The 27,645-nt window shown below is 42.5% G+C and overlaps 1 protein-coding gene across 2 annotated transcripts in view; it reads right to left on the reverse strand.

Annotated features, from left to right (window-relative positions):
• Window positions 1–27,645, reverse strand: part of LOC126295421 (zinc finger protein 436-like) — a 204,318-nt gene that overhangs the window by 19,026 nt on the left and 157,647 nt on the right. For both annotated transcript variants that reach the window (XM_049987898.1, XM_049987899.1), the window contains 3 exons: window positions 24,214–24,315; window positions 20,298–20,363; window positions 10,076–10,113 (listed from right to left, as the gene is read on the reverse strand). In XM_049987898.1, the coding sequence (XP_049843855.1) occupies window positions 10,076–10,113; window positions 20,298–20,363; window positions 24,214–24,315 (206 nt within the window). The remainder of the gene's footprint in view (window positions 1–10,075; window positions 10,114–20,297; window positions 20,364–24,213; window positions 24,316–27,645) is intronic.

The following is a 27,645-nucleotide window of genomic DNA, read 5'->3' on the forward strand; positions in this document are numbered from 1 at the left end:
TATAGATTGTATTACTGGCCTACATGTTATTTTGATCACTTTTTAGGACTTCTGAAGATGGCTATATTATTATAGTTGAAACCGTGGTCAAGATGTAGTATAAACATAATTAGTGCAACTGTGGGCTGTTTTTCATTCCAAACAATTTTGTAACAGTTGCCGGCATTGCTGCCACGATGAAAATAATGAATAATACATCTATACTCTACAAACCACTGTGAAGTGCAGGGCAGACGGTACGTCCCATTGTACCAGTTACAGTTTCTTCCAGTTTCATTCACGTATGTAGTGCAGGAAGAATGATTGATTGAGTGCTTTTGTGAACTGGTAACTAATAAGATCTTATTCTCACAGTCCCTATACGAGCGGTACGTAAAGGACTGCAGTACATTCCTAGAGTCATCATTTAAAGCCGATTCTTGAAATACCGTATATCAACTTCGTTGGGACAGTTTCCATCTCTCATCAAGAGTCTGCCAGTTCAGTCCTTTCAGCATCTCAGTGACACTCTTGCACAGATTTATGGTGGTGGGAGGGTGAATGGGACAGGTTTTACACCGGGGGGGGGGGGAGGGGGGGGGGGGTTTACAAGGGTAGGAGCCAGAGGGTAGGGAAGGTGGTTTGGAGATTTCATAGGGATGATCCGAGAGGTTACGAAGGTTTGGTGGACGGCGGAAAGACACTCTTGGTGGAGTGGGGAGGATTTCCACCCTTTAACGTGTTTTGGCGGCAACACAACCACCTAACCTTTGTGCACATCATTGTCTACCAAACCAAGTTCACCACAGGATCAACATAGCTCAGCTTTAACCAACAATTTTTCGACTTTTTTCACACCAGATCTCCAGTTGCTTTCTAGTTCACCTTTATCTCTCCCCATATATTTTTACTTTCATTTCTGCCTCATGTTACACTTTCCACTTTCTAATACCATGTCACACTCGCAACATCCTCACAACAACCCCATTAAGTTTTATTTACATTCCCTCCGCAAACATGCCTTCGCCCTAGCCAGATTATGCTCCCATATTTTATTTACTCAGGCTTGTCTGACATTTGGTATTACCCCCAAAGGTTTCACACTTAAAGTTCCCATCTCTGGCTGCAACCCTTCTTTCCATCAGTCCCTATACCACTTCCAAACTGAATAATCCATTGCCCTCACCCACCCAACCCTTCACCTCCACATCAACTCGGCCAATGAACACACCCGTCAAATCCTATCCTTAATAAAAGTCCTCAATCTTTCCTCTCCCACATCCACACCGACTGTTCACAGCATCCTCCTACAGGCCAACCGCAAATTAGAACAGCATGCCACCCTCCACCTCAAAAAACTATCTAATCTCCTGGTTTCCCACCTCCAGAAAGGCAACTCACTCACCCTTCACAACCTTTCCAGCAAACCTCAACCTCTTCTCATCGCACACAAACACAGTCTCTCCCATCTACTCAATCTCCCACTTCCAGCTCCACTCCCTCCAAAACCTCGAAATTCCAATCAACACAATCTGGAACCACAACACTCTAATTCCTCCAAACCTCTCTCCCAATCCGAAACCCCTGCCCTATCCAAAGGCCTCACCTTATGCCCCACTCCCAGATTCAACCAAACAGCCCTCATCAAAGATTTACTGTCCTACACTCGTAGTCTCTGCTGGAAATATCACTTTGCCACGAAGAAATATGATCCTAATCCTACTCCTAATGATCCAACTCCACAAGACACTATCCAAATTGAACTCTGCCTGGAACAGTTCTGTCCTCCGTCACAGTGGGACCCAACTCCTCTTCCTCAAAATCACCCTCTCCAAACCTTCCAGGAATTTCTCACTTCCAGACTTGCCTCTCAATCCTTCATAAAAAAAACCTTAATCCTACTCCCAACATCACCACTGCTGAAGCCCAGGCTATCCGTGATCTGAAGGCTGACCGATCCATCGTCATTCTTCCGGCGCACAAGGGTCCCACGACCGTGGTACTTGGGTGGGTGTATTTGGCTGAAAGACTGAGACAGCTTTCAGACAACACTACATACAAAGTTTGCCAAGGTAATCCCATTCCTAATGTCCAGGCGGAGCTTCAAGGAATCCTCAGAACCTTAGGCCCCCTACAAAACCTTTCACCTGACTCCATCAACCTCCTGAGTCCACCTACACCCCGTACCCCTACTTCTACCTACTTCCTAAAATTCACAAACCCAAACATCCTGGCCGCCCCATTGTAGCTGGTTACCAAGCCCCCACAGAACGTATCTCTGCGGACGTAGATCAACACCTTCAACCCATTACATGCAGTCTCCCATCCTTCATCAAGGACACCAACCACTTTCTCGAACGCCTGGAATCCTTACCCAATCTGTCACCCCCAGAAACCATCCTTGTTACCATTGATGCCACTTCCATATACACAAATATTCCGCACGTCCAGGGCCTCGCTGCGATGGAGCATTTCTTTTCACGCCGATCACCTGCCACCCTACCTAAAACCTCTTTCCTCATCACCTTAGCCAGCTTCATCCTGACCCACAACTTCTTCACTTTTGAAGGCCAGACATACCAACAATTAAAGGGAACAGCCACGGGTACCAGGATGGCCCCCTCGTATGCCAACCTATTTATGGGTCACTTAGAGGAAGCCTTCTTGGTTAGCCAGGCCAGCCAACCCAAAGTTTGGTACAGATTGATTGATTACATCTTCATGATCTGGACTCTCAGGGAAGAAGAACTCCAGAATTTCCTCTCCATCTTTGGTTCCATCAGATTCACCTGGTCCTACTCCAAATCCCATGCCACTTTCTTTGACGTTGACCTCCATCGGTCCAATGGCCAGCTCCACACATCCGTCCACATCAAACCCACCAACAAACAACAGTACCTCCATTATGACAGCTGCCACCCATTCCATTTCAAACGGTCCCTTCCCTACAGCCTAGGTCTTCGTGGCAAATGAATCTGCTTGCCCTGAATCCCTGAACCATTACACTAACAACCTGAAAACAGCTTTCGAATCCGGCAACTACCCTCTCGACCTGGTACAGAAGCAAATAACCAGAGCTACTTCCTCATCCCCTCAAACCCAGAACCTCCCACAGAAGAACCCCAAAAGTGCTCCACTTGTGACAGGATACAGGATACAGAGGTCAGACAAACTTGTGGTTCCTGAAGAGGGGCAGCAGCCTTCTCAGTAGTTTCAAGGGCAACAGTCTGGATGATTGACTGATCTGGCCTTGTAACAATAACCAAAATGGCCTTGCTGTGCTGGTACTGCGAACGGCTGAAAGCAAGGGGAAACTACGGCCGTAATTTTTCCCGAGGACATGCAGCTTTACTGTATGATTAAATGATAATGGCATCCTCTTGGATAAAATATTCCGGAGGTAAAATAGTCCCCCATTCGGATCTCCGGGCGGGGACTACTCAAGAGGATGTCGCTATCAGGAGAAAGAAAACTGGCGTTCTACGAATCGGAGCGTGGATTGTCAGATCCCTTAATCGGGCAAGAAGGTTAGAAAATTTAAAAAAAAGGAAATGGACAGGTTAAAGTTAGATATAGTGGGAATTAGTGAAGTTTGGTGGCAGGAGGAAAAAGACTTTTGGTCAGATGACTACAGGGTTATAAACACAAAATCAAATAGGGGTAATGCAGGAGTAGGTTTAATAATGAATAGGAAAATAGAAATGCGGGTAAGCTACTACAAACAGCATAGTGAATGCATTATTGTGGCCAAGATAGACACAAAGCCCATGCCTACTACAGTAGTACAAGTTTATATGCCAACTAGCTCTGCAGATGATGAACAAATTGAGGAAATGTATGATGAGATAAACGAAATTATTCAGGTAGAAAAGGGAGACGAAAATTTAATAGTCATGGGTGACTGGAATTCGGTAGTAGGAAAAGGGAGAGAAAAAAACGTAGTAGGTGAATATGGACTGGGGCAAAGAAATGAAAGAGGAAGCCGCCTGGTAGAATTTTGCACAGAGCACAACTTAATCATCAACTTGGTTCAAGAATCATAAAAGAAGGCTGTATACATGGAAGAAGCCTGGCGATACTGACAGGTTTCAGATAGATTATATAATGGTAAGACAGAGATTTAGGAACTAGGTTTTAAATTGTAAGCCATTTCCAGGGGCAGATGTGGACTCTGACCACAATCTATTGGTTATGACCTGTAGATTAAAACTGAAAAAGCTGCAAAAAGGTGGGAATTTAAGGAGATGGGACCTGGATAAACTAAAAGAACCAGAGGTTGTACAGAGTTTCAGGGAGAGCATAAGGGAGCAATTGCACGAATGGGGGAAAGAAATACAGTGGAAGAAGAATGGGTAGCTTTGAGGGATGAAGTAGTGAAGGCAGCAGAGGATCAAGTAGGTAAAAAGACAAGGGCTAGTAGAAATCCTTGGGTAACAGAAGAAATATTGAATTTAATTGATGAAAGGAGAAAATATAAATATGCAGTAAATGAAGCAGGCAAAAAGGAATACAGGCATCTCAAAAATGAGATTGACAGGAAGTGCAAAATGGCTAAGCAGGGATGGCTAGAGGACAAATGTAAGGATGTAGAGGCTTATCTCGCTAGGGTAAGGTAGATACTGCCTACAGGAAAATTAAAGAGACCTTTGGAGATAAGAGAACCACTGGTATGAACATCAAGAGCTCAGATGGAAACCCAGTTCAAAGCAAAGAAGGGAAAGCAGAAAGGTGGAAGGAGTATATAGAGGGTCTATACATAGTTGATGTACTTGAGGACAATATTATGGAAATGGAAGAGGATGTAGATGAAGATGAAATGGGAGATACGATACTGCATGAAGAGTTTGACAGAGCACTGAAAGACCTAAGTCGAAACAAGGCCCCGGGAGTAGACAACATTCCATTAGAACTACTGACAGACTTGGGAGAGCCAGTCCTGACAAAACTCTACCATCTGGTGAGTAAAATGTATGAGACAGGCGAAATACCCTCAGACTTCAACAAGAATATAATAATTCCAATCCCAAAGAAAGCAAGTGTTGACAGATGTGAAAATTACGGAACTATCAGTTTAATAAGTCACAGCTGCAAAATACTAACGCGAATTCTTTACAGACGAATGGAAAAACTAGTAGAAGCCGACCTCAGGGAAGATCAGTTTGGATTCCGTAGAAATGTTGGAACACGTGAGGCAATACTGTCCCTACGAATTACCTTAGAAGCTAGAATAAGGAAGGGCAAACCTACGTTTCTGGCATTTGTGGACTTGGAGAAGGCTTTTGACAATGTTGACTGGAATGCTCTCTTTCAAATTGTGAAGGTGGCAGGGGTGAAATACGGGGAGCGAAGGGCTATTTACGGTTTGTACAGAAACCAGATGGCAGTTATTAGAGTCGAGGGACATGAAAGGGCGGCAGTGGTTGGGAAGGGAGTGAGACAGGGTTGTAGTCTCTCCTCGATGTTATTCAATCTGTATATTGAGCAAGCAGTGAAGGAAACAAAAGAAAAATTCGGAATAGTTATTAAAATCCATGGAGAAGAAATAAAAATGTTGAGGTTCGCCGATGACATCGTAATTCTGTCAGAGACAGCAAAGGACTTGGAAGAGCAGTTGAACGGAATGGATAGTCTCTTGAAAGAAGGATATAAGATGAACATCAACAAAAGCAAAACGAGGATAATGGAATGTAGTCGAATTAAGTCTGGTGATGCTCAGGGAATTAGATTAGGAAGTGAGACACGTAAAGTAGTAAAGGAGTTGTGCTATTTGGGGAGCAAACTAACTGATCATGGTCGAAGTAGAGAGGATATAAAATATAGACTGGCAATAGCAAGGAAAGCGTTTCTGAAGAAGAGAAATTTGTTAACATCTAGTATAGATTTTAGTGTCAGGAATTCGTTTCAGAAAGTATTTGTATGGAGTGTAGCCATATATGGTGAAGTGAAACATTTACGTTAAATAGTTTGGACAAGAAGAGAATAGAAGCTTTCGAAATGTGGTGCTACAGAAGAATGCTGAAGATTAGATGGGTAGATCACATAACTAATGAGGAAATATTGAATAGGATTGGGGAGAAGAGAAGTTTGTGGACAACTTGACCAGAAGAAGGGATCGATTGGTAGGACATGTTCTAAGGCATCAAGGGATCACCAATTTAGTATTGGAGGGCAGCGTGGAGGGTAAAAATCGTAGAGGAAGACCAAGAGATGACTACACTAAGCAGATTCAGAAGGATGTAGGCTGCAATAGGTACTGGGAGATGAAGAAGCTTGCACAGGATAGAGTAGCATGGAGAGCTGCATCAAACAAGTCTCAGGACTGAAGACCACAACAACAACAAACTTTCCGGGACTTGATCAGACTCTGAATGTGGCACTCCAGCAGGGATACGACTTCCTCAAATCCTGCCCTAAAATGAGATCCATCCTTCACGAAATCCTCCCCACTCCACCTAGAGTGTCTTTCCGCCGTCCACCAAACCTTCGTAACCTCTCGGTTCATCCCTATGAAATCCCCAAACCACCTTCCCTATCCTCTGGACCTACCCTTGTAACCGCCCCCGGTGTAAAACCTGTCCCATGCACCCTCCCAACACCACCTACTCCAGTCCTGTAACCCCGAAGGTGTACACGATCAAAGGCAGCACCACGTGTGAAAGCACCCACGTGATTTACCAACTGACCTGCCTACACTGTGAAGCTTTCTATGTGGGAATGACCAGCCACAAATTGTCCATTTGCATGAATGAACACAGGCAGACAGTGTTTGTCGGTAATGAGGATCACCCTGTGGCTAAACATGCCTTGGTGCACAGCCAGCACATCTCAGCACAGTGTTACACCGTCCGGGTTATCTGGATACTTCCCACTAACACCAACCTGTCAGAACTCCGGAGATGGGAACTTGCTCTTCAGTATATCCTCCCTTCCCGTTACCCACCATGCCTCAACCTCCACTAATTTCAAGTTGCCGCCGCTCATACCTCACCTGTCTTTCAACAACATCTTTGCCTCTGTACTTCCACCTCGACTGACATCTCTGCCCAAACTCTTTGCCTTTATATATGTCTGCTTGTGTCTGTGTATGTTCGGATCGATATGTGTGTGCGTGTGTGAGTGTATACCTGTCCTTCCCCCCCCCCCCCCCCCCCCCCCCCCCGCCCAAATAAAGTATTTTCGCTCCCGGGATTGGAATGACTCCTTATCATCTCCCTTAAAACCCACATCCTTTCGTCTTTCCCTCTCCTTCCCTCTTTCCTGATGAAGCAACCGTGGGTTGCGAAAGCTTGAATTTTGTGTGTATGTTTGTTTGTGTTTGTTTATGCCTCTATCAACATACCAAAGCTTTCGTTTGCTAAGTTCCACCATCTTTGTTTTTAGATATATTTTTTCCACGTGAAATGTTTCCCTGTATTATATTCATTACGTAAATGTTAGCAATATTCTCCGATTGATAGTTGATTTGTACACTACTGGCCACGAACATGACGTGCTACAGACATGAAATTTAACCAACAGGAAGAAGATGCTGTGATATGCAAATGATTATCATTCACACAAGGTTGGCGCCGGTGGCTACACCTACAACATGCTGACATGCGGAAAGTTTCCAACCGATTTCTCATACACAACAACCATCTTCACGAACAGTTCGACGACATTTGCAGCAGCATGGACTATCAGCTTGGAGACTGTGGCTGCAGTTAGCTTTGACGCTGCATCACAGACAGGAGCGCCTGCAATGGTGTACTCGACGACGAACCTGGGTGCACAAATGCCAAAACGTCATTTTTTCGGATGAATCCAGGTTCTGTTTGCAGCATCACGATGGTCGCATCCGTGTTCGGCGACATCGCAGTGAATGCACACTGAAAGAGGGTATTTGTCATCGCCGTACTGACGTATCACCCAGCGTGATGGTAGGGGGTGCCATTGGTTACAAGTCTCGGTCACCTCTTGTTCGCTTTGACGGCACTTTGAACAGTAGACGTTACATTTCCGATGTGTTACGACCCGTGGCTCTACCCTTCATTCGATCCCTGCGAAACCCTACATTTCAGCAGAATAATGCACGACCACATGTTGCAGGTCCTGTACGGGCCTTTCTCGATACAGAAAATGTTTGACTGCTGCCCCGGTCAGCGCATTCTCCAGATCTCTCACCAACTGAAAATCTCTGGTCAATGGTGGCCGAGCAACTGGCTCGTCACAATACGCCAGCCACTGCTCTTGATGAACTGTGGTATCGTGTCGAAGCTGCATAGGCAGCTGTACCTGTACACGCCATACAAGCTCTGTTTGACTCAATGCCCAGGCGTATCAAGCCCGTTATTACAGGCAGAGATGGTTGTTCTGGGTACTGATTTTTCAGGATCTATGCACCCAAATTGCATGAAAATGTAATTACATGTCAGTTCTAGTATAATATATTTGTCCTATGAATACCCGTTTATCATCTGCATTTCTTCTTGGTGTAGCAATTTTAATGGTCAGTAGTGTATTTATTAAATTAATGAAACGCATTATTGTAAAAAAGTCATATTTAATCTTCAATCTTAAATCGTACAATTTCTAACCTAAAACTCACCTGTAATGAACTAGTATTTTATGCTGTAAGTAATCTTTTGTATATTTGTAGCTTTTAATTGTAACTATTAATTTCACGATGGTGTAATAATTGTAGTAATGAACACTCATGTTTGGAATATACATAAGCAAACACGGAAATGCAGTGTCAGTTCGCCTAGGGGTTCACTTTGTAGTCAAGTCTTTTCGGCCAGTAAGTCGGTCTGTCAGCTGTTGGATTGTCAAAGAGACTATTTATGAAGTTTGATGTATTCTACAATGACTTTGGAAAAATGTTATCATCAACAAATAAACCTCCGTAAATTGTATGACCTGGAGTTTTAATTAGAAGGAATCAGGCAAATTACGCGATAAGTACAACAAGAATACTTTGTTATGCATTGCCCTTACTTATGTCCACTCCAGGTGCAAATACATAAGTAATTATATTAATGCACCGGTAAATAAATCATATGCATTCATTAAGTAAGGGAGATGACATACCATCTTGTCCATGAGCCTTTGGACACTACCTCTGAGTTATTCACTAGTATCTTGGAAAGTTGACAATATTTCAAGTCTCAGTAGATTGAATTATCACTATCTACTGAGCACAATTTAAGTCCTTAGTGGAATACAAGTGTATCCCTCAGTTTGATGAAAACTGCACTAGGTGCATATTATGTGACATGGCCCACAGAGGAAGTGATAGTTTTGTAATAAATAGTGAAAGTATAGAAACTGAAGGCAAAATGAGGAAGAGAAATACAGTAAAGAGAAAAGATAGGAGCAGAAAACAGGCACGTAACAGTGGGCAACAACAGAGAATGTAGTAGAAATACAGAGAGAATACTTTTTTGAGTAAAAAAACACCACTTCTGACGCAATTGAGAACTCCTGAAAGTCATCTATTCTAAGATTCCAGTGAGGACATTAAGACCATGTATAGTTCACATACAGTGATACAGACCACTATACTACTTTAAATCTGCAGTGGGGCAGAAGTATGGCATAGAAAATAAATGACACTGTTCTGGAACGTAGGTGTTTTAATGATTGGCCCATCAATGCTCCTACAGTGTTTCATATAATGTCAGTGTTGAAGTTTCTGCCTCCTGTTCGCTACAGCTTTTATAAAAATAACGAGTATGATTTAAAGAAAATGCAATTAATGAAAATGATGTTACTTATTGTTTCTCTGTTGTATCTGAAAATGTGTATTGTGTATGCAACATTATCTGTGTGTCGTTAGTAAAGTGACAGTTTTTCTTATAATAATCAATGCATTCTGTGTCACATTTGCAGGAATTTAATACAATACCCACATAACCTAACCCATAAAACATTTTCTGATTCTTACTGTTATGATAAAGTTACCGGCTATTTAAAAAAAATGGTAAATATCTCAAAAGTACACTTTTGAGGGGTACCTTCTTCTTCAACTAAGCCCTTCAATTCATCATTTAATTTAAAAAGTAGTGTTCTACATCTATCACGATGAACCACTTTCCAGAGAAGAATAAAAACTTACCCCGTCGGATAAAATCCCTCATTCATGGAATCGGGTATCTGAAACATTAGGAACCACAACTGTCACAATGAACAAGCTTAACTTCAACGCAAAGCATTACAACTCTACACTTAGTTACTCAAATGCATGACAGACTGTATTAGGCATTTTAACAAATTTATCAAAGACAGAGGTTAGTAAAGGTGCTGCATTATGAGAATATTAATAATAACCTCACACTTTTTACATACGATGTCATTATGTCAATGAAGTACTGTCTCAAAGCAGTTACATAAATATTCAACCAGATCTCAATAAGATTTCAAAGTGGTGCAAAGACTGGCAATTTGTTTTATTGGAACAGAAATTTAAAACTGTGCACTTCACACCTTGAAAAGTCATAGGTACACTATGTAAACAAAAGTATCCAGACACCCCCAAAAAACGTGTTTTTTGTATTAGGTGCATTGTGCTGCCACCTACTGCCAGGTACTCAATCGATTCTAAGCCGCAGGCGGTTTTTTGGATTACAAAAATGGGAAAAAAGTGCGGCTTAGATTCGAGTAAATATGGTATGTTTGAAGTGAATGTGGACCAACAACTCACAGACAGCACATGGCACCACTAGCAATGGAGGGTATATCAGAAGAGTCTGGGGGTGAGGACAGCGGCGCAGTCTCTGTTGTAACGGCACAGACGGAGTGATTTACCTGATGTCCAAAAAAGGATGTAATCACTGGCATTTGGGATAAAGGTCAAAGCATTTCCGAAATGGCTAAGTTTGTAAACCGTTGGTGTGCTGCCACGGTTGAAGTATACTCTGCACGACAAAATGGTACTGCCCGATACTGGCACTGAGGCAACTGTGCTGGACAGACGACAGGGGTAAATGACGTCTGCGGGTACGTGCACGGGCGACTGACTGCCCGGACGAACCGTGGGGCTGCCGATGGCGCCTCCTCAACGACTGCTCGGCAAATGTCGTCGCACGTGGGCTTCTGCAGCAGGCGCCCACTCTGCTCACCTGTGCCAACTGCCGTTCGGCGGTGACGACGGCCGAATTTGGGGGCCACTGTCGCGACTGGATGTCCGGTGACTGGTGACGTGTGGATTCTCAGATGAATCGAGTGTTATGATCTGTCTTGCAGATACTGGTGTGTATAGCGTGAAATGTATGAATGCAAACACCGAGCAACAATTGTCAGACGAGTACAGGCCACATGAGGGAGCTACACTATGTTATCGAAAGTATCCGGAAACCTGGCTCAAAATGACTCATAAGTTTGTGGCGCCCTCCATCAGTAATGCTGGAATTCAATACGGTGTTGCCCCACCCTTACCCTCGATTACAGCTTCCACTCCCGTAGGCATACGTTTGGTCAGCTACCGGAAGGATTCTTGTGGAATGGCAGCCCATTCTTCACGGAGAACTGCAACGAGCAGAGGTATCAATGTCGGTTGGTGAGGTTTGGCACAAACTCGGCGTTCCAAAACGTCCCAAAGGTGTTCTCTAGGATTTAGGTCAGGACTCTGTGCAGGCCAGTCTGTTACAGGGATGTTATTGTCGTGTAACCACTCCGCCACAGGCCGTGCATTACCAACAGGAGCTCGATCGTATTGAAAGACGCAATTGCCGTCCCCGAATTCCTCTTTGACACTGGGAAGTGAGAAGGTGCTTAAAAACATCAACATAGGCCTCTGCTGTGATAGTGCCATAAAAACAACAAGGGGTGCAAGCCCCCTCCATCAAAACACGATCACACCATAACACCACTGCCTCCAAAATTTGCTGTCGGCACTACACACGCTGGCAGATGACGTTCACCAGGCATTCGCCATACTCCCGCCCTGCCATCGGATCACTACATTGTGTACCGTGCTTTGTCACTCCACACAATGTTTTTCCACTGTTCAATCGTCCAACGTTTATGCTCCTTACACTGAGCGAGGCATCATCTGGCATTTACCGGTGTGCTGTATGGCTTATGAGCAACTGCTCGACCATCAGATTCAAGTTTTCTCACCTCCCACCTAACTGTCATAGTATTTGCAGTGTATCCTGATGCAGTTTGGAATTCACGTGTGATGGTCTGGATAAATATCTGCCTATTACACATTATGCCCCTGTTCAACAGTCGGCGTACTCTGTCAGTCAACAGACGAGGTCCGCCTGTACGCTTTTGTGCTGTGTCCCTCCACATTTCCACTTCACTATCACATTGGAAACAGTGGACCTAGGGATGTTTAGGAGTGTGGAACTCTCACTTACAGACATATGACATAAGTGACACCCAATCACCTGACCACATTCAAAGTCCGTGAGTTCTGTGGAGCGCCCCATTCTGCTCTCTCACGATGTCTGACGACTACTGAGGTCTCTGGTATAGAGTACCTGGCAGTAGGTGGCAGCACAATGCACCTAACATGAAAAACGTATGTAATTGGGGGTGTCCAGGTACTTTTGGTCACGTAGTGTACATGGCCAGGGGAACATTTTTGTGGCATCGTCTCGGTGATCTCGTCATTGTGGAAGGCACAATGGAACGACAAAAGTACACATCTATCCTTGCAGACTGTGTCCACTCCTACATGCAGTTTCAATATTCTGAAAGGGAAAGTTGCTACTCACCATATAGCAGAGATGCTGAGTTGCAGATATGCACAACAAAACCTGTCACAAATATAGCTTTCGGCCAGTAAGGCCTTCATCGTAAGTTAGACGACAATGTGTAGTTTGTTATTCCACGGCAAGATGGCATCTACCAGGCTGCCAATGCAGTGTATCTCACACAGCCCAGGGTGTACGCATTTGGTTTGAAGAACACCAGAATTAGTTTATCATACTCCCTGGGTTTAAAACAAATTGAGAATCTGTGGGAACAGCTCGACTGTGCTGTTTGCACGTGGGTTCTCAACCGTGAAACCTAGAGCACCTGACCATGGCACTGGAGCTGACACGTCAGTGCATCTGTGTCGGCACCTTACAGAACCTGACTGAGTCTTCCTGCACATCTCGGAACTGTCTGTGCTGCAATATGCGGTTATTCAAGCTTCTGACAGGTGACCACATTAATACGACTGGACAGTGTAAAACACTTGTGTGAACAGTGCTTGTCTGAATACTGCTCTAGTGTGTGGGACCTGCACTATACACGACTAACAGAGGGTATTGAATATATTCAGAGAAGGACAACGTGAATGGCTGCAAATTTGTTTGACCCACGATAATTCCTCAGGGGGATGCTGATGAAACTTAACTAGTAGACTCTTGAAGGAAGACGCCAGTTATCTCGTGAAAACTTTTGTACAAAGTTTTAAGAGACACCTCCAAGTGATGAATATGCAACTACCTGCTTTTACCACTCTTGTAGAGATCACGAGGACAGAATCAGACTTGTTACACACACAGGTGCATTTAAGCATATGTTCTTCCTGCATTCCATATGTGAATGCGATGAGAAAAAAGCCTAGTAATTGGTACAATGGGAGATACCCTCTTCACACTGGTTTGTAGAATATGTATGTAAATTTAGATGGAGGTTTCTGTGTACAGCTCCAGCTAAATCCCTGAAAACAGCATTGCTGGACTGTTAAATACATCTCACATCTGCATCCAGAATCTGTGAATGACAACAAGCTTTGTGGCTGAGGATCATTCACTTTCCCTACAATTGAGTGTATGTGGCCGTTCCACTTCAAATATTTACTCAGTGGTACTGTCAAATGTTTTTGTGGCGCGAAAGACTAGTCAGCTCTCTAATCCTACAGTCGGGCAACACCACACTTTTATGTTTGCATTTCTCCACATTGACAGCTAGATAGCAAGCTGGTATTATGTGAAGATGTAACTGCACCTAACTATAATTCTTGTAACACAAATCTTTGTCACAGATAACTGTTCAACCTTCAACAAGATGGGGCATGACCGCACTGCCATTTTCGTGTTTAACACCATTCTGTAACAATGAACTGCTTCAATAATGGTTGTAATTACTACTACGGGAGGCATTCGGAACCTAAAGAATATTTTTTCACACCAATATATTCTTTAATAATACAGACACTGAATATATTTGTTTTGGCACATACTTTGCCTGATTTTCCATAAGGCAGCCTTTGGCATTTAGCTACATTCCTGGAAATTGAAATAAGAACACCGTGAATTCATTGTCCCAGGAAGGGGAAACTTTATTGACACATTCCTGGGGTCAGATACATCACATGATCACACTGACAGAACCACAGGCATATAGACGCAGGCAACAGAACATGCACAATGTCGGCACTAGTACAGTGTATATCCACCTTTCGCAGCAATGCAGGCTGCTATTCTCCCATGGAGACAATCGTAGAGATGCTGGATGTAGTCCTGTGGAACGGCTTGCCATGCCATTTCCACCTGGCGCCTCAGTTGGACCAGCGTTCGTGCTGGACGTGCAGACCGCGTGAGGCGACGCTTCATCCAGTCCCAAACATGCTCAATGGGGGACAGATCCGGAGATCTTGCTGGCCAGGGTAGTTGACTTACACCTTCTAGAGCACGTTGGGTGGCACGGGATACATGCGGACGTGCATTGTCCTGTTGGAACAGCAAGTTCCCTTTCCAGTCTAGGAATTGTAGAACGATGGGTTCGATGACGGTTTGGATGTACCGTGCACTATTCAGTGTCCCCTCGACGATCACCAGAGGTGTACGGCCAGTGTAGGAGATCGCTCCCCACACCATGATGCCGGGTGTTGGCCCTGTGTGCCTCGGTCGTATGCAGTCCTGATTGTGGCGCTCACCTGCACGGCGCCAAACACGCATACGACCATCATTGGCACCAAGGCAGAAGCGACTCTCATCGCTGAAGACGACACGTCTCCATTCGTCCCTCCATTCACGCCTGTGGCGACACCACTGGAGGAGGGGTGCACGATGTTGGGGCGTGAGCGGAAGACGGCCTAACAGTGTGCGGGACCATAGCCCAGCTTCATGGAGATGGTTGCGAATGGTCCTCGCCGATACCCCAGGAGCAACAGTGTCCCTAATTTGCTGGGAAGTGGCGGTGCGGTCCCCTACGAAACTGCGGTCCGGTCACAGGTCGACGGGCACGTGCACCTTCCGCCGACCACTGGCGACAACATCGATGTACTGTGGAGACCTCACGCCCCACGTGTTGAGCAATTCGGCGGTACGTCCACCCGGCCTCCCGCATGCCCACTATACGCCCTCGCTCAAAGTCCATCAACTGCACATACGGTTCACGTCCACGCAGTCGCGGCATGCTACCAGTGTTAAAGACTGCGATGGAGCTCCGTATGCCACGGCAAACTGGCTGACACTGACGGGGGCGGTGCACAAATGCTGCGCAGCTAGCGCCATTCGACGGCCAACACCGCGGTTCCTGGTGTGTCCGCTGTGCCGTGCGTGTGATCATTGCTTGTACAGCCCTCTCGCAGTGTCCGGGGCAAGTATGGTGGGTCTGACACACCGGTGTCAATGTGTTCTTTTTTCATTTCCAGGAGTGTATTTGTCATACCTCGGCACATTTAGGGCTGCCCTCTTCATACTGTATAGCCGCCTACTATTCGACCAGATTGCGACAGCATCATTCAGGTCTTCTTCATTCGCACAGTGTTTACCAGCAAGACAGCAGCAAAAAGTGTGCCAGACACAGACTGCACTGAGGACAATCAAACATGTCCCTCCTGAATTTCTATAGTGGCAAGGCTCGTGAACGCCGCGCAGTACGCATACGCCCACTGTCATGCGACAAGACAATTCCGCGTGCGAGCTCGCCTGTTCGACAGTTCCGGATAGCCTGGCAGAGACGTTCAAGGGCAGCACAGTATGCATCACATCTGTGACAATGAAAGATCGCTCCTATCTCTCTTTGCTACGAACACCTGTCTTCCCGTTATTAAACATCGTGCACCACTATCGGACACTGACTGCATTCGTTACACCTCTGCCGTAAACTGTAACAGGACTGTGGCAAGTGACACACAGTCTAAAAATGTTCTGCCTGCAGCAAGCAAATAATAAGTCGCATATTGCAGCTCCCAGGATTTGCAATTGACACACTCGTGGTCACAGCTATCACAGCACTAACCCCGTGATAAAATCGGACTTACAACCATATGCAGCAACTGTCTGCATCGTACGAAACACCAGAAACCAATGATAAGCTGTCATAAGGCAGTTATGTGGGCATTACACCCAAACATTCACATTTACGTTCTGGATGCCCCCCGCACCTCCTACTCATCATCATCATCAATTGTCAATCACCATCATCATCATGGTAATTGAACATGTATCAATAATTACAGATTTCTGTAGTTGTATATATAAGTTTGGATGTAGCTGTACTGCGTTGATGTACTGGTGGATATTGTGTGGCATGACTCCTGTAGTTGATAGTATAATTGGTATACTGTCAGCTTTATCCTGATGCCACATGTCCTTGACTTCCTCAGCCAGTTGGAAGTATTTTTCAATTTTTTCTCCTGTTTTCTTCTGTATATTTGTTGTATTGGGTATGGATATTTCGATTAGTTGTGTTAATTTCTTCTTTTTATTGGTGAGTATGATGTCAGGTTTGTTATGTGGTGTTGTTTTATCTGTTATAATGGTTCTGTTCCAGTATAATTTGTATTCATCATTCTCCAGTACATTTTGTGGTGCATACTTGTATGTGGGAACGTGTTGTTTTATAGGTTTATGTTGTAAGGCAAGCTGTTGATGTATTATTTTTGCTACATTGTCATGTCTTCTGGGGTATTCTGTATTTGCTAGTATTGTACATCCGCTTGTGATGTGATCTACTGTTTCTATTTGTTGTTTGCAAAGTCTGCATTTATCTGTTGTGGTATTGGGATCTTTAATAATATGCTTGCTGTAATATCTGGTGTTTATTGTTTGATCCTGTATTGCAATCACGAATCCTTCCGTCTCACTGTATATATTGCCTTTTCTTAGCCACGTGTCGGATGCGTCTTGATCAATGTGTGGCTGTGTTAAATGATACGGGTGCTTGCCATGTAGTGTTTTCTTTTTACAGTTTACTTTCTTCGTATCTGTTGATGTTATGTGATCTAAAGGGTTGTAGAAGTGGTTATGAAATTGCAGTGGTGTAGCTGATGTATTTGTATGAGTGATTGCTTTGTGTATTTTGCTAGATTCTGCTCATTCTATAAAGAATTTTCCTCAATTGCCTACCTGTCCATTATGTAGGTTTTTTATGTCGATAAATACCCTTCCTCCTTCCTTTCTGCTTATGTGAATCTTTCTGTTGCTGAATGTATGTGATGTATTCTATATTTGTGGCATTGTGATGGTGTAAGTGTATTGAGTGCTTCTAGGTCTGTGTTACTCCATTTCACTCCTCCAAATGAGTAGGTCAATATTGGTATAGCATAAGTATTTATAGCTTTTGTCTTGTTTCTTGCTGTCAATTCTGTTTTCAATATTTTTGTTAGTCTGTGTCTATATTTTTCTTTTAGTTCTTCTTTAACATTTGTATTATCTATTCCTATTTTTTGTCTGTATCCTAGATATTTATAGGCATCTGTTTTTTCCATTGCTTCTATGGAGCCGCTGTGGTTATACAATATGTAATCTACTTGTTTAGTGTGTTTTCCCTTGACTATGCTATTTTTCTTACATCTGTCTGTTATTATTATTATTATTATTATTATTATTAGTATTATTCTCATTGTGTGTGGGTTTGGTAGATTGCGCCCCGCACAGGGACGGCAGTGGGTAATTCACAGAACCACAGGACAAGTCTGACTGCCACCTGGCACAGTTTTCGTACTGCCAACTGTTTCCAGCTACCGAAAGTTTTACTGCCCAGTGTTCCTCGAGAACCACGAGTTAAGTAGTGTTTACACGGGCCGCATTTTATAGCGACACGTGACCGCAACGGTGTTGCCATCGACACTCTCACAATGTGGCTGCAGTACACAGCAATACTGTGGGACGACTGAGCAATATGCTGTCGGATCACGCCTTCACAGATAGTTGGCGGCACGTATCAAGTGTCACACATCTAACGAGGAAGATGATTCGTACAGCTCGGTCACTTCTCCTTCTGCCCTCATCTGTATAAGTTTGCCGCCACTCCCAACTTCGCTTCCTCTTCCTCTCGCTGACGGCACTGCAGCGGTGAGTCGAATAACTGAGTGGTGAAACAGTGTTATTTTTCTTCGGTTCAAAGGACGGTTTACATAGATGCAGTTTTTTGTTTTCTCATTTACAGAAATGTAGTAGCACGCAAACGAAAGACCGTGGATTCGATAAATATGGTGCCTACATCTATGACCAGAGATACGGAACAAAAAATCTGAAAAAAGAAAACCCCTGTGCTAATGTCGTACAAATCTGCAGTAATGAGACACAATTTTATTCTACATTCATTCTTAAGAGTTCTGAACTGTCCTGAAGCTTTATCATGTGTGTTTTGTGGGCAGGAATTTGATAATTTTGATTTTTTTTTTTTTTTTTATGACAGTGTTTGAATAAACTACTTTCCTCATCCCGTAACATGTGTTGTAGATGGAAGGCATTTATAAAATCCCTAGATTTTCACTATACGGGCGAGACAAAAATTAAATATATTAATATAAACATTTGATTGTTATTTCAAACTACATTAATGAATTCCTCAAGTCCTACAACTGCCTGGTAATGGGAGGCATACTAATAAGAGGTGCACTTTAAAGTGTGACATCAAACTTCTGTACGAATCACCAGTCACCAAAACTGAAGGATGATCACCAGTGCGGTTGTAACTGGTATGTATTCCTCCATATTTGCACTGGTTTTACTCGTTGTCAGACAACATATCCAAAATCATATTTCAGCACTTTGGACAGGGTACTTATCCAGCATCAGTTCACGAGTTTTAAATTTTGGAAGCAAGTCATTTACTTACAAAAGACTGTATCTACAAACCCGAATTTATCTTTTTCATACCAACTTTCCTCCTTATGGAATGGCTGCCATCTTCAATGAGACCAAAAGTTGTGCCAGTGTAATAGCCTAAGTGGCGATGTGTTGTCCGTGTGACTGACAAATTGCTAGCAGCAGTTGTGCTTATCTTTAAATGCGTTATGTAATATGACGTACGATCATAAATGTTTACTACAACAATTTGAATGTCATCTTCCTTCTACTCATTGCGTTGTATTACAACAGCCTCGGTTTAGTTTATATAACTTGCTGCAAATATGTACCGCTACTGGAGATGACCGTGTCTATAATGCAGATTCACAAATCAGTGTTACTTTCGTCTCAAAATTTATATCACAGCAGCTGTTCAGTACGAGCTGCGCAGTCCCGTAAGCTGTCATTACTGGAAGACAAAAATTTCATCTGTCACTATCTATAGCCCCGCAGTGGTGACGCGACTTACCGTTCTGCCCCTGAGATAAGTGGCCAACTTTCCTCAGCTGTCGAATTCACAAGCTTCAATTAAAATTAAGCACAGCTTAAAATATTAGTGTCTCTTATGTACTTTTATTTCTTAGTAAGCAAGAAAACTGCAGTTTGCAGAAACTCCTTATAATTTGACATTTTATGATTCAGTTGTTAGTTGCTTGATGTATATTATAGTAAGACAATGACAAATTCGAATCTCAACACGTGCATACCTGAAAGGGGAGCACTGCAATAAACTGTAACAGTTTACCACTTCTTACGAATTTATTTAGTTATTTTAAAATTCTAACTGTCACCGAGATCGCCACCAGTGTGTGTGTGTGTGTGTGTGTGTGTGTGTGTGTGTGTGTGTGTGTGTGTGTGTGTGTCCGTCCGTCCGTCCAAATGTTGTGGGCCTTTGTCAAATGAGGCTGAACACATATGGCCTGGATCTTTCTAGTGCATCTGGTGGAGGGAACATTGAAAAGTTTGCCCTAAATGCACTCCAAGGCTGTATGTACAAGCATGTAAAAGATATACTGTTGTGAAATCAGATGGATCTTTCTTTTTTAAATATTTTAAAAATGTAAGAAAATTTTGTATATCTGTGCACAAGCAAGAATTTAGCGCAAAATCGTATCTCCATTCACGGCAAAGATACGAGCTTGTAAAATAGGATGAATGCTTTGGTATCACCAGGTATTCTGCGAGTGTGGCCGACTGCAGTCCTGGTCACACAGTGAGGCTGTGTCAGGAGAAACAGAAAGCACAATGTGTGCAGCAATGCAGCCTGCTAGATACGAGCACAATTAATCAGACCACAAGTGAAGCACTCACCACTTCTCTTTCAGAAGCCAGGGGGTCGCTCGAGGGCTCATCACTGGCAGGTCCGACTGGAAGAACCTGTGGAGCAGAATAACCAACTAACTGGTGATAAACGACTATACTAAAACACATTGTGGCAATTTTGATTAACAAAAAGCTTCTAAGGATATACTGCATCACTTAGCACAAAATCGAGATTAGATACCATTTGGAATTGTCGAACAAAATTCACTTCACCTGAAACTCGGGGAAATGTTGAGATAATTCTGAAAAACTTAGAGAATTCTGAAAGACTCTGTGGGGTTTTCAACTGTACACTGACCGAAAAACGCAGAAACTTTGGACGTTTTCATTTCGGTCTGTCGAACCTCGTGTTCCACCTCCTAATGCTCGAATGTTAGCACAATGTTAACCTCAGAATTTTTCACGCTGTCATGATTTTCGCGAGTGTCTTCCTTTCTTTTATTAATACGCCGAGGTGACAAAAGTTGTGGGATAGCGATCTGCACGTGCACAGATGGTGGCAGGGTACATTGGAGACCCGTCGTCTGTACTCGAGTGATTCATTTGAAAACCTCTCCGACGAGATTACGGATGCACGACAGGATTGACAGACTCTCATCACAAAATGGTAATTGCAGCTAGATATGTGGGACATTCCATTTTTGAAATCCTTAGGGAATTCAATATTCTGACATCCAGTGTGTTAATATCATGCTGAGAACAACAAATTTCAGTCATTATCTCTCACCACAGGGAACACAGGGGCTGACGACCTTCACTTAATGACCAAGAGCACCGGCATGTGCATAGAGTTGTCAGTCTTAACAGACAGCAACACTGCGGTACAGGATGTACACAGTCCGGGAACACTTTCAATTATTTATTGCACAAGAACCGAACATTGTATAGATATCTTACATAAGTCATTTTGAAGAGAAACTCTGATATTTTTTTTTTTTTTTTTTTTTTTTTTTTTTTTTTTTTTTTTTTTTTTTTTTTTTTTTTTCCTTCCCCCACAGCATAAGTTTGGTAATTTGCAGACAGTCAGCGCTAGACGCAAACGTGGAGAGTTCGAATGAGGAGCGAGCTTTCTGTGTGTCAGAGTTTGACAAAAACGAGTGTGCTACACGACAGATGTTTAGAACCGAGAACGGTAAAAAGCCACCGACAAGGAAGGCCATTTGCCACTGGCACAACAACTTCGTTAAGACAGGGTGCTTGTGCCTGGCAAAGAGAAATGGACGTCCCAGTGTGAGTGAAGTGAATGCGGAGCAGCTGTTTCACGAAATGGATTACCAGATCCCACTCCGTGTGAAGGTGGCAGCACCGACTGCAAGCTGAGGTGAGGTGTAGAGTGGGAAGGAAAGAAGCAGTAAGAACGAGAGAGTAGGGAAGTGGCGCACGTACTCAGCTGCTCCCAGCCAGCGATGACATGTGACATCTCAGTAAATAATTTCATGCTACTGAGACAAAAACGAGATTTTTCCAGCTTTTTGTCCCCCAAATTTCTTTGATATGTTTGAAACCCTGATTTCCATAACTTGTGGCAATCATGCAAATACTCCAACTGCCTCATTAGAGGGTTGCACTGCTAGCTCAGAATATTAGTCACTTCCTTGCATGTACCGTAACGTTTTTCTCACCTAGCTCAGTGTTTATTTTATATTACTACTGCCACTTGGGTGTACAACAACACAGTTTATCAGTGGGTTAGCTGAAGCAATAATGCAGGAATGGAAGCAGGCTCGCAACTGTAGAACAACATTGGACTCTTACAAAACAATGTTGTTTGTGGTTGGTGCACTTTGCCCATTCGAGGGTTAATACTGTTCTAAAATGTTTGTGCTTTGTTTTTTGAGCATAGTACACAAGGTGGTTCTTTCCCTTTTTTCTTTTTCTTTTTTTAAAAAAAGAAAAAAAGAAGAAGAGAAAGGAACACGAGACTGGAGGCTTTTACAACACAGGTGCTACTGAAATTACAACTCGTGACTTCACCCCATCCGCTGAACTTTGCAGAGCTCTTGCTTCCTAATAGCTACTTTAAACCCAGGAGATGAATACCCTTATCATTTCTATTCTTCATTTTCATCCGTATTTCTTATAAGGGGGTGAGAGGGGGTGGGGGGTACAAAAAAAAGAAGAAAGAAAGATTTAGTGTTGTAGGAATATGTTTAAGAAAAAATTTATCCCCTCCATTTTTCCCATAATTTCTCTGTAAATTCTGTGATTCTACACTACAATCCTTTTCCTCTATCATCTGTACCTAAATGGTCAATAAAATTTGTTGTTAAAATGAGACCATCATGATCAGATAAACCTTTTTGCTGTTGACTTTTCAGTTAAACTAGTGCAAACTGTTGGATCCAAAACCAAGTTGTCAACAGCTGTTGCATCATGTCCTCCAAATCCTTTTAGCTAATTTTAACAAACTTTCTGTGCCTGGCTGCAAGGGATGGGAAAAATTGGTGGATTAAAGCTGATACCAGTATTTTAGCACTGAATAACCAGTATCTTCCAGTGTTTGTCTCGGTTATAACAGATGGTTTTATTTTTACTAATAACTGGATAAAAATAACAAAATATCACTTAGTCATTCCAACAGTGCTTAAGTTTTTCGATTTTAAATAAACCTTTTTTTAAAGAACAAATAATGCATGAATCTGCACTGCTTTGAAATATTGTGTTATTACAGAAAATGGAAAGGCGTAAGTGCTATTTCAATAACAATGTCAACAGAAATGAGCAACAGACACATGGCATAAGAACTGGTACAGCACTGCAGAGATGGTAATGTGCCTGTTACCACAGGATGTGGCCTACCAGATGATACGCGTGTACATGTAGTGTGCAAGACTTGCCCCACCTTGTCTACGCAGCAATTTCTCACTGTTGTCAATGGACATCCATTTTATTGCAGAATGAGACCATTCACAATCTGGAAAATTTTATGAAGTGCAGAACAATAAAATAAAATGCTTGATTTGCTTTAAAAGATTAAAAATGGGAGGAACCACAATGAATTTGTGACATAACGTAAGAAGAAAACTTATAACTTAACAGATCATTCACAGTTTGCAATTAAAAATACAAAGCAGCCGATTGCTGCCTGCGTCTATATAATGTGTTTGTCTGCCTGCAGCCCTTGAGAATGGACAAATTAACACGAAAAATACAGTTCTCAAACCTCAGTTTCCAATCTCAGAAGTGACTATTCGCAATGTCCAAATTGTGGTATGATCCCAGATTAAATGAGTTTTGAGTAGAGTTCTAAAAAGTTAGAATCAATAGGAGAATACGTGAGATTTTTTGTAGTAGTCAACCACTTTCCACTCTCCGAGAAAAGCATCCGACGTTGGACGGAATAACTTTTGTTTTATTTGTCTGTTTAATTGAATATTTTGATTCTATGTACCCTAAAACCGAGGGAGAAAAAATGTTCAAACACTGTTCTGTTTCCATATTTAATACAGGAAATAATAGGAATATAATAGCAAAAATTGGTTATTTTGGTAACTGGTTATTACGAGCACTTTTAATGGTCCGGTTAAACTGGCATTTAAGACAATTACAAATCAGTTGCTTCAGCGGCAATCGCCATTCCTACTGCAGACGAGTTTCATTTTTATTCGCGTCAAACATTTCTCGACTGTGTGCCTCAGTTTAGTATTTGAGAGATTTTCTGTAACATTTTAGATTTCACAAGGGAACTTTACGGTTAATTACTCGACGGCTTGCAGAAATCGTGAAGAATTGAAAATTATCGTGTTTGGCACTACACTGGAGTAATTGAAAATTCTCATAAACTTGAAAGACGAGACTGTTTCTTTTGTATTTACGACCTTCTTTAGGAAAATCGCCCCCATCCCACGTCAGACATAACTGCCAGTGGACGGCTTTAAGAGGAGAATTACTGAGTTGCTCTCACCCAATCAATCTCCGGCTCCAGGCCGAGAATCATCTCCTCCTCCTCCTCAGCTCCTCCTCCCGGGTTACGTGCCGGCTTCTGCCGAGCCCCATTCTCGTGAACCTGCCGACAAGAAAAATCACTGTATTGCACAAAACCATATCAAAGAGTTACTAATTTTGGGCTAAGAAAAATGAGTGTGACAATGAAAAACTTTCCTTAGCTCTAGTTTCCACGATACACACTAGGTGCAGGTATTTCTTGCTATCCCTACGACGCCTGGTGGGGGGGGGGGGTGGGGGGGGGGGGGTGGAGAGTTCGTTAAACCCACAATTTTTTTATGTCCCCTGCTTTTGCCCAAGTAACTTTCATACTACATATTCCCTTTGAGTTATTGTTTGTTGGCTATTTTATGAAATGTTAGTGTCAATATATTTTATAGAAAATTCCTGCTTTGAAAGAAAAAATAAATAAACTTATTATGGGTCCAACAACCCCCCCCCCTCCCCCCCCATTAGGCTTCCATGCTATAGAAAATTTCCCGTAGTAGGATTTCATATTTCTACAACAATGAAAGTTAGTTTCTTGTTGGTTGGTATTCTTGATATTCACAACGATCAGTTTACTTTCAGAGGAAGTGATTGTTGATGTCCTTCAGCTGTTATTTATCTTGTAAACTTGCAGTGAGTTAGTGCAGTTCCCAACACGTAGGCCTCCAGTGACTTTGGTCTCCTACACAGCAAAAACGAAACCAAGTAAGAACTTACTGATGTTTGGCAACAGTGCACCAAGATAAAGTCACTGTTGGAGGAGAGAAGAATAAAGCCAAGATAAATGCATATTATAATTCCACTAAAGGTGGAATTGATACCATTGATCGAATGGCGCGTATGTACACCTGCAAGAGGGGAACAAAGAGATGGCCTCTATCTGTATTTTACTCTCTCATTGACACTTGTGCTACCAATGCAACCACCATATACATCCAGCAACATCTAAGATGGAATGAAAAGAAGCACAACAATCACAAACTTTATCTTCTGCGAGCTGGGATGGAACTAGTGAAATTGCAGGTAGAAGAAAGAAGTGCCAATGCAAGAGGGTTATCTAACCAAATTGTTCAATCAATGGAGACTATTGTACAAAAGGAAATCAAAGAAGTGACAACAGAAGCACGTCAGGCTCCTGCAGGGAAAGGTCGGTGGCAAATTTGTGTAAGAAAAGCTAAAACAAAGAAGCACAAGTACAACAATCTAAGTAAACCAAAACAGTATTGTGGACAGTGTCATAAACATGTGTGTAACACACATTCAGAAAAAAATTGTGAAGTGTGTATCTCGCCTTGAAGTTGAGGATTAAGAGTAGTCTATTGTATATGAACACATCTGTATTTTGTATTGCAATATGTCAATTTTTTATTCACTCAATCCAATATTTATAACAATTAACAATATTTATAAACCAATGCCTTAATTAAAATACATAAACCATTTTGAAAGTTGTAATTTTTCGCCAGTAAACTTATTAAACCCCCCCCCCCCCCCCCCCCCCCTTAGGCAACCAAGTTAGAAAAAAGGCTTGGGTGTCCTAGGGTTAATGGATTAAGAGAAAAAGATACATTTTAACAGTTCTAAATTGCTGGCAGAATACTTTGCAGATGGTTGGGTCTGAAGAGAATTGTGTAGGGGCTGCACGAGGCCATCGTTTTTTAGTTCACCTCTCGTAACAGAGTTCTGTAGCATCCCTAAACAAAGACAGACAGTAATCCACATGCACTGCTTCGTTCAAACAGCCCAGATATCTTTGTTTCCTAACAGAAATGTCCTTATGGAATCTTTCTCCACGTTCATCAATGACAAGTTTTACAACTAGGAGGGAAAAAGTCTAGATGGGAGTGGCAAAAATGGATTTTAAGGGACATGTTACATTCAAGGTTGTGGTATTTTTGCTAGAGCACAAACTGAGTGCAGTTATCATCTCTTTTGTTGCCTAAAAACCCCTTGAAGGCTTCCCAAGCTTCCTTTTCTTCCCCCTCCAAAACTCGGTCAACTGTAGGATCCTTTGCAAGTTCTCAATTTTGTGGCCCGATAAAAATACCTGCCTTAACTTTTGCATCACTTAATTTTGGAAATTTCTCTATTATGTACTTAAAGGCCAATCCTTCTTGGTTCATACATTTGATAAAAATTTTTTTCAAGCCCAGCTCGATGTGCAGGGGTAGGAGAACAACAACCTTTGCGTCCACGTCAGGCTCGGCAAGGACATTTTTCTCGCTAGGGTTAAGATTTCTTGCAGGCCAGTCTGCTTTAATATAATGTTATTTCCTATCCCTACTGTCCCTACTGACAGATGTGAAAATTACCGAGCAGATGTGAAAATTATCGAACAATCAGTTTAATAAGCCATAGCTGCAAAATACTAACACGAATTCTTTACAGACGAATGGAAAAACTAGTAGAAGCCGACCTTGGGAAAGATCAGTTTGGATTCCGTAGAAATACTGGAACATGTGAGGCAATACTGACCTTACGACTTATCTTAGAAGAAAGATTAAGGAAAGGCAAACCTACGTTTCTAGCATTTGTAGACTTGGAGAAAGCTTTTGACAATGTTGACTGGAATACTCTCTTTCAAATTCTAAAAGTGAGAGGGGTAAAATACAGGGAGCCAAAGGCTATTTACAATTTGTACAGAAACCAGATGGCAGTTATAAGAGTCAAGGGGCATGAAACGGAAGTAGTAGTTGGGAAGGAAATGAGACAGGTTTGTAGCCTCTCCCCGATGTTATTCAATCTGTATATTGAGCAAACAGTAAAGGAAACAAAAGAAAAATTCGGAATAGGTATTAAAATCCATGGAGAAGAAATAAAAACTTTGAGGTTCGCCGATGACATTGTAATTCTGTCAGAGACAGCAAAGAACTTGGAAGAGCAGTTGAATGGAATGGACAGTGTCTTGACAGGAGGATATAAGATGAACATCAACAAAAGCAAAACGAGGATAATGGAATGCAGTCGAATTAAGTCAGGTGATGCTGAGGGAATTAGATTAGGAAATGAGACACTTAAAGTAGTAAAGGAGTTGTGCTATTTGGGGAGCAAAATAACTGATGATGGTCGAAGTAGAGAGGATATAAAATGTAGACTGGCAATGGAAAGGAAAGCGTTTCTGAAGAAGAGAAATTTGTTAACATCGAGTATAGATTTTAGTGTCAGGAAGTCGTTTCAGAAAGTATTTGTATGGAGTGTAGCCATATATGGTGAAGTGAAACATTTACGTTAAATAGTTTGGACAAGAAGAGAATAGAAGCTTTCGAAATGTGGTGCTACAGAAGAATGCTGAAGATTAGATGGGAAGATCACATAACTAATGAGGAAGTATTGAATCGGATTGGGGAGAAGAGAAGTTTGTGGCACAACTTGACAAGAAGAAGGGACCGGTTGGTAGGACATG

Source organism: Schistocerca gregaria, chromosome 11 (assembly GCF_023897955.1).
Source record: "Schistocerca gregaria isolate iqSchGreg1 chromosome 11, iqSchGreg1.2, whole genome shotgun sequence".
NCBI classification, from domain to species: Eukaryota; Metazoa; Arthropoda; class Insecta; order Orthoptera; family Acrididae; genus Schistocerca; species Schistocerca gregaria.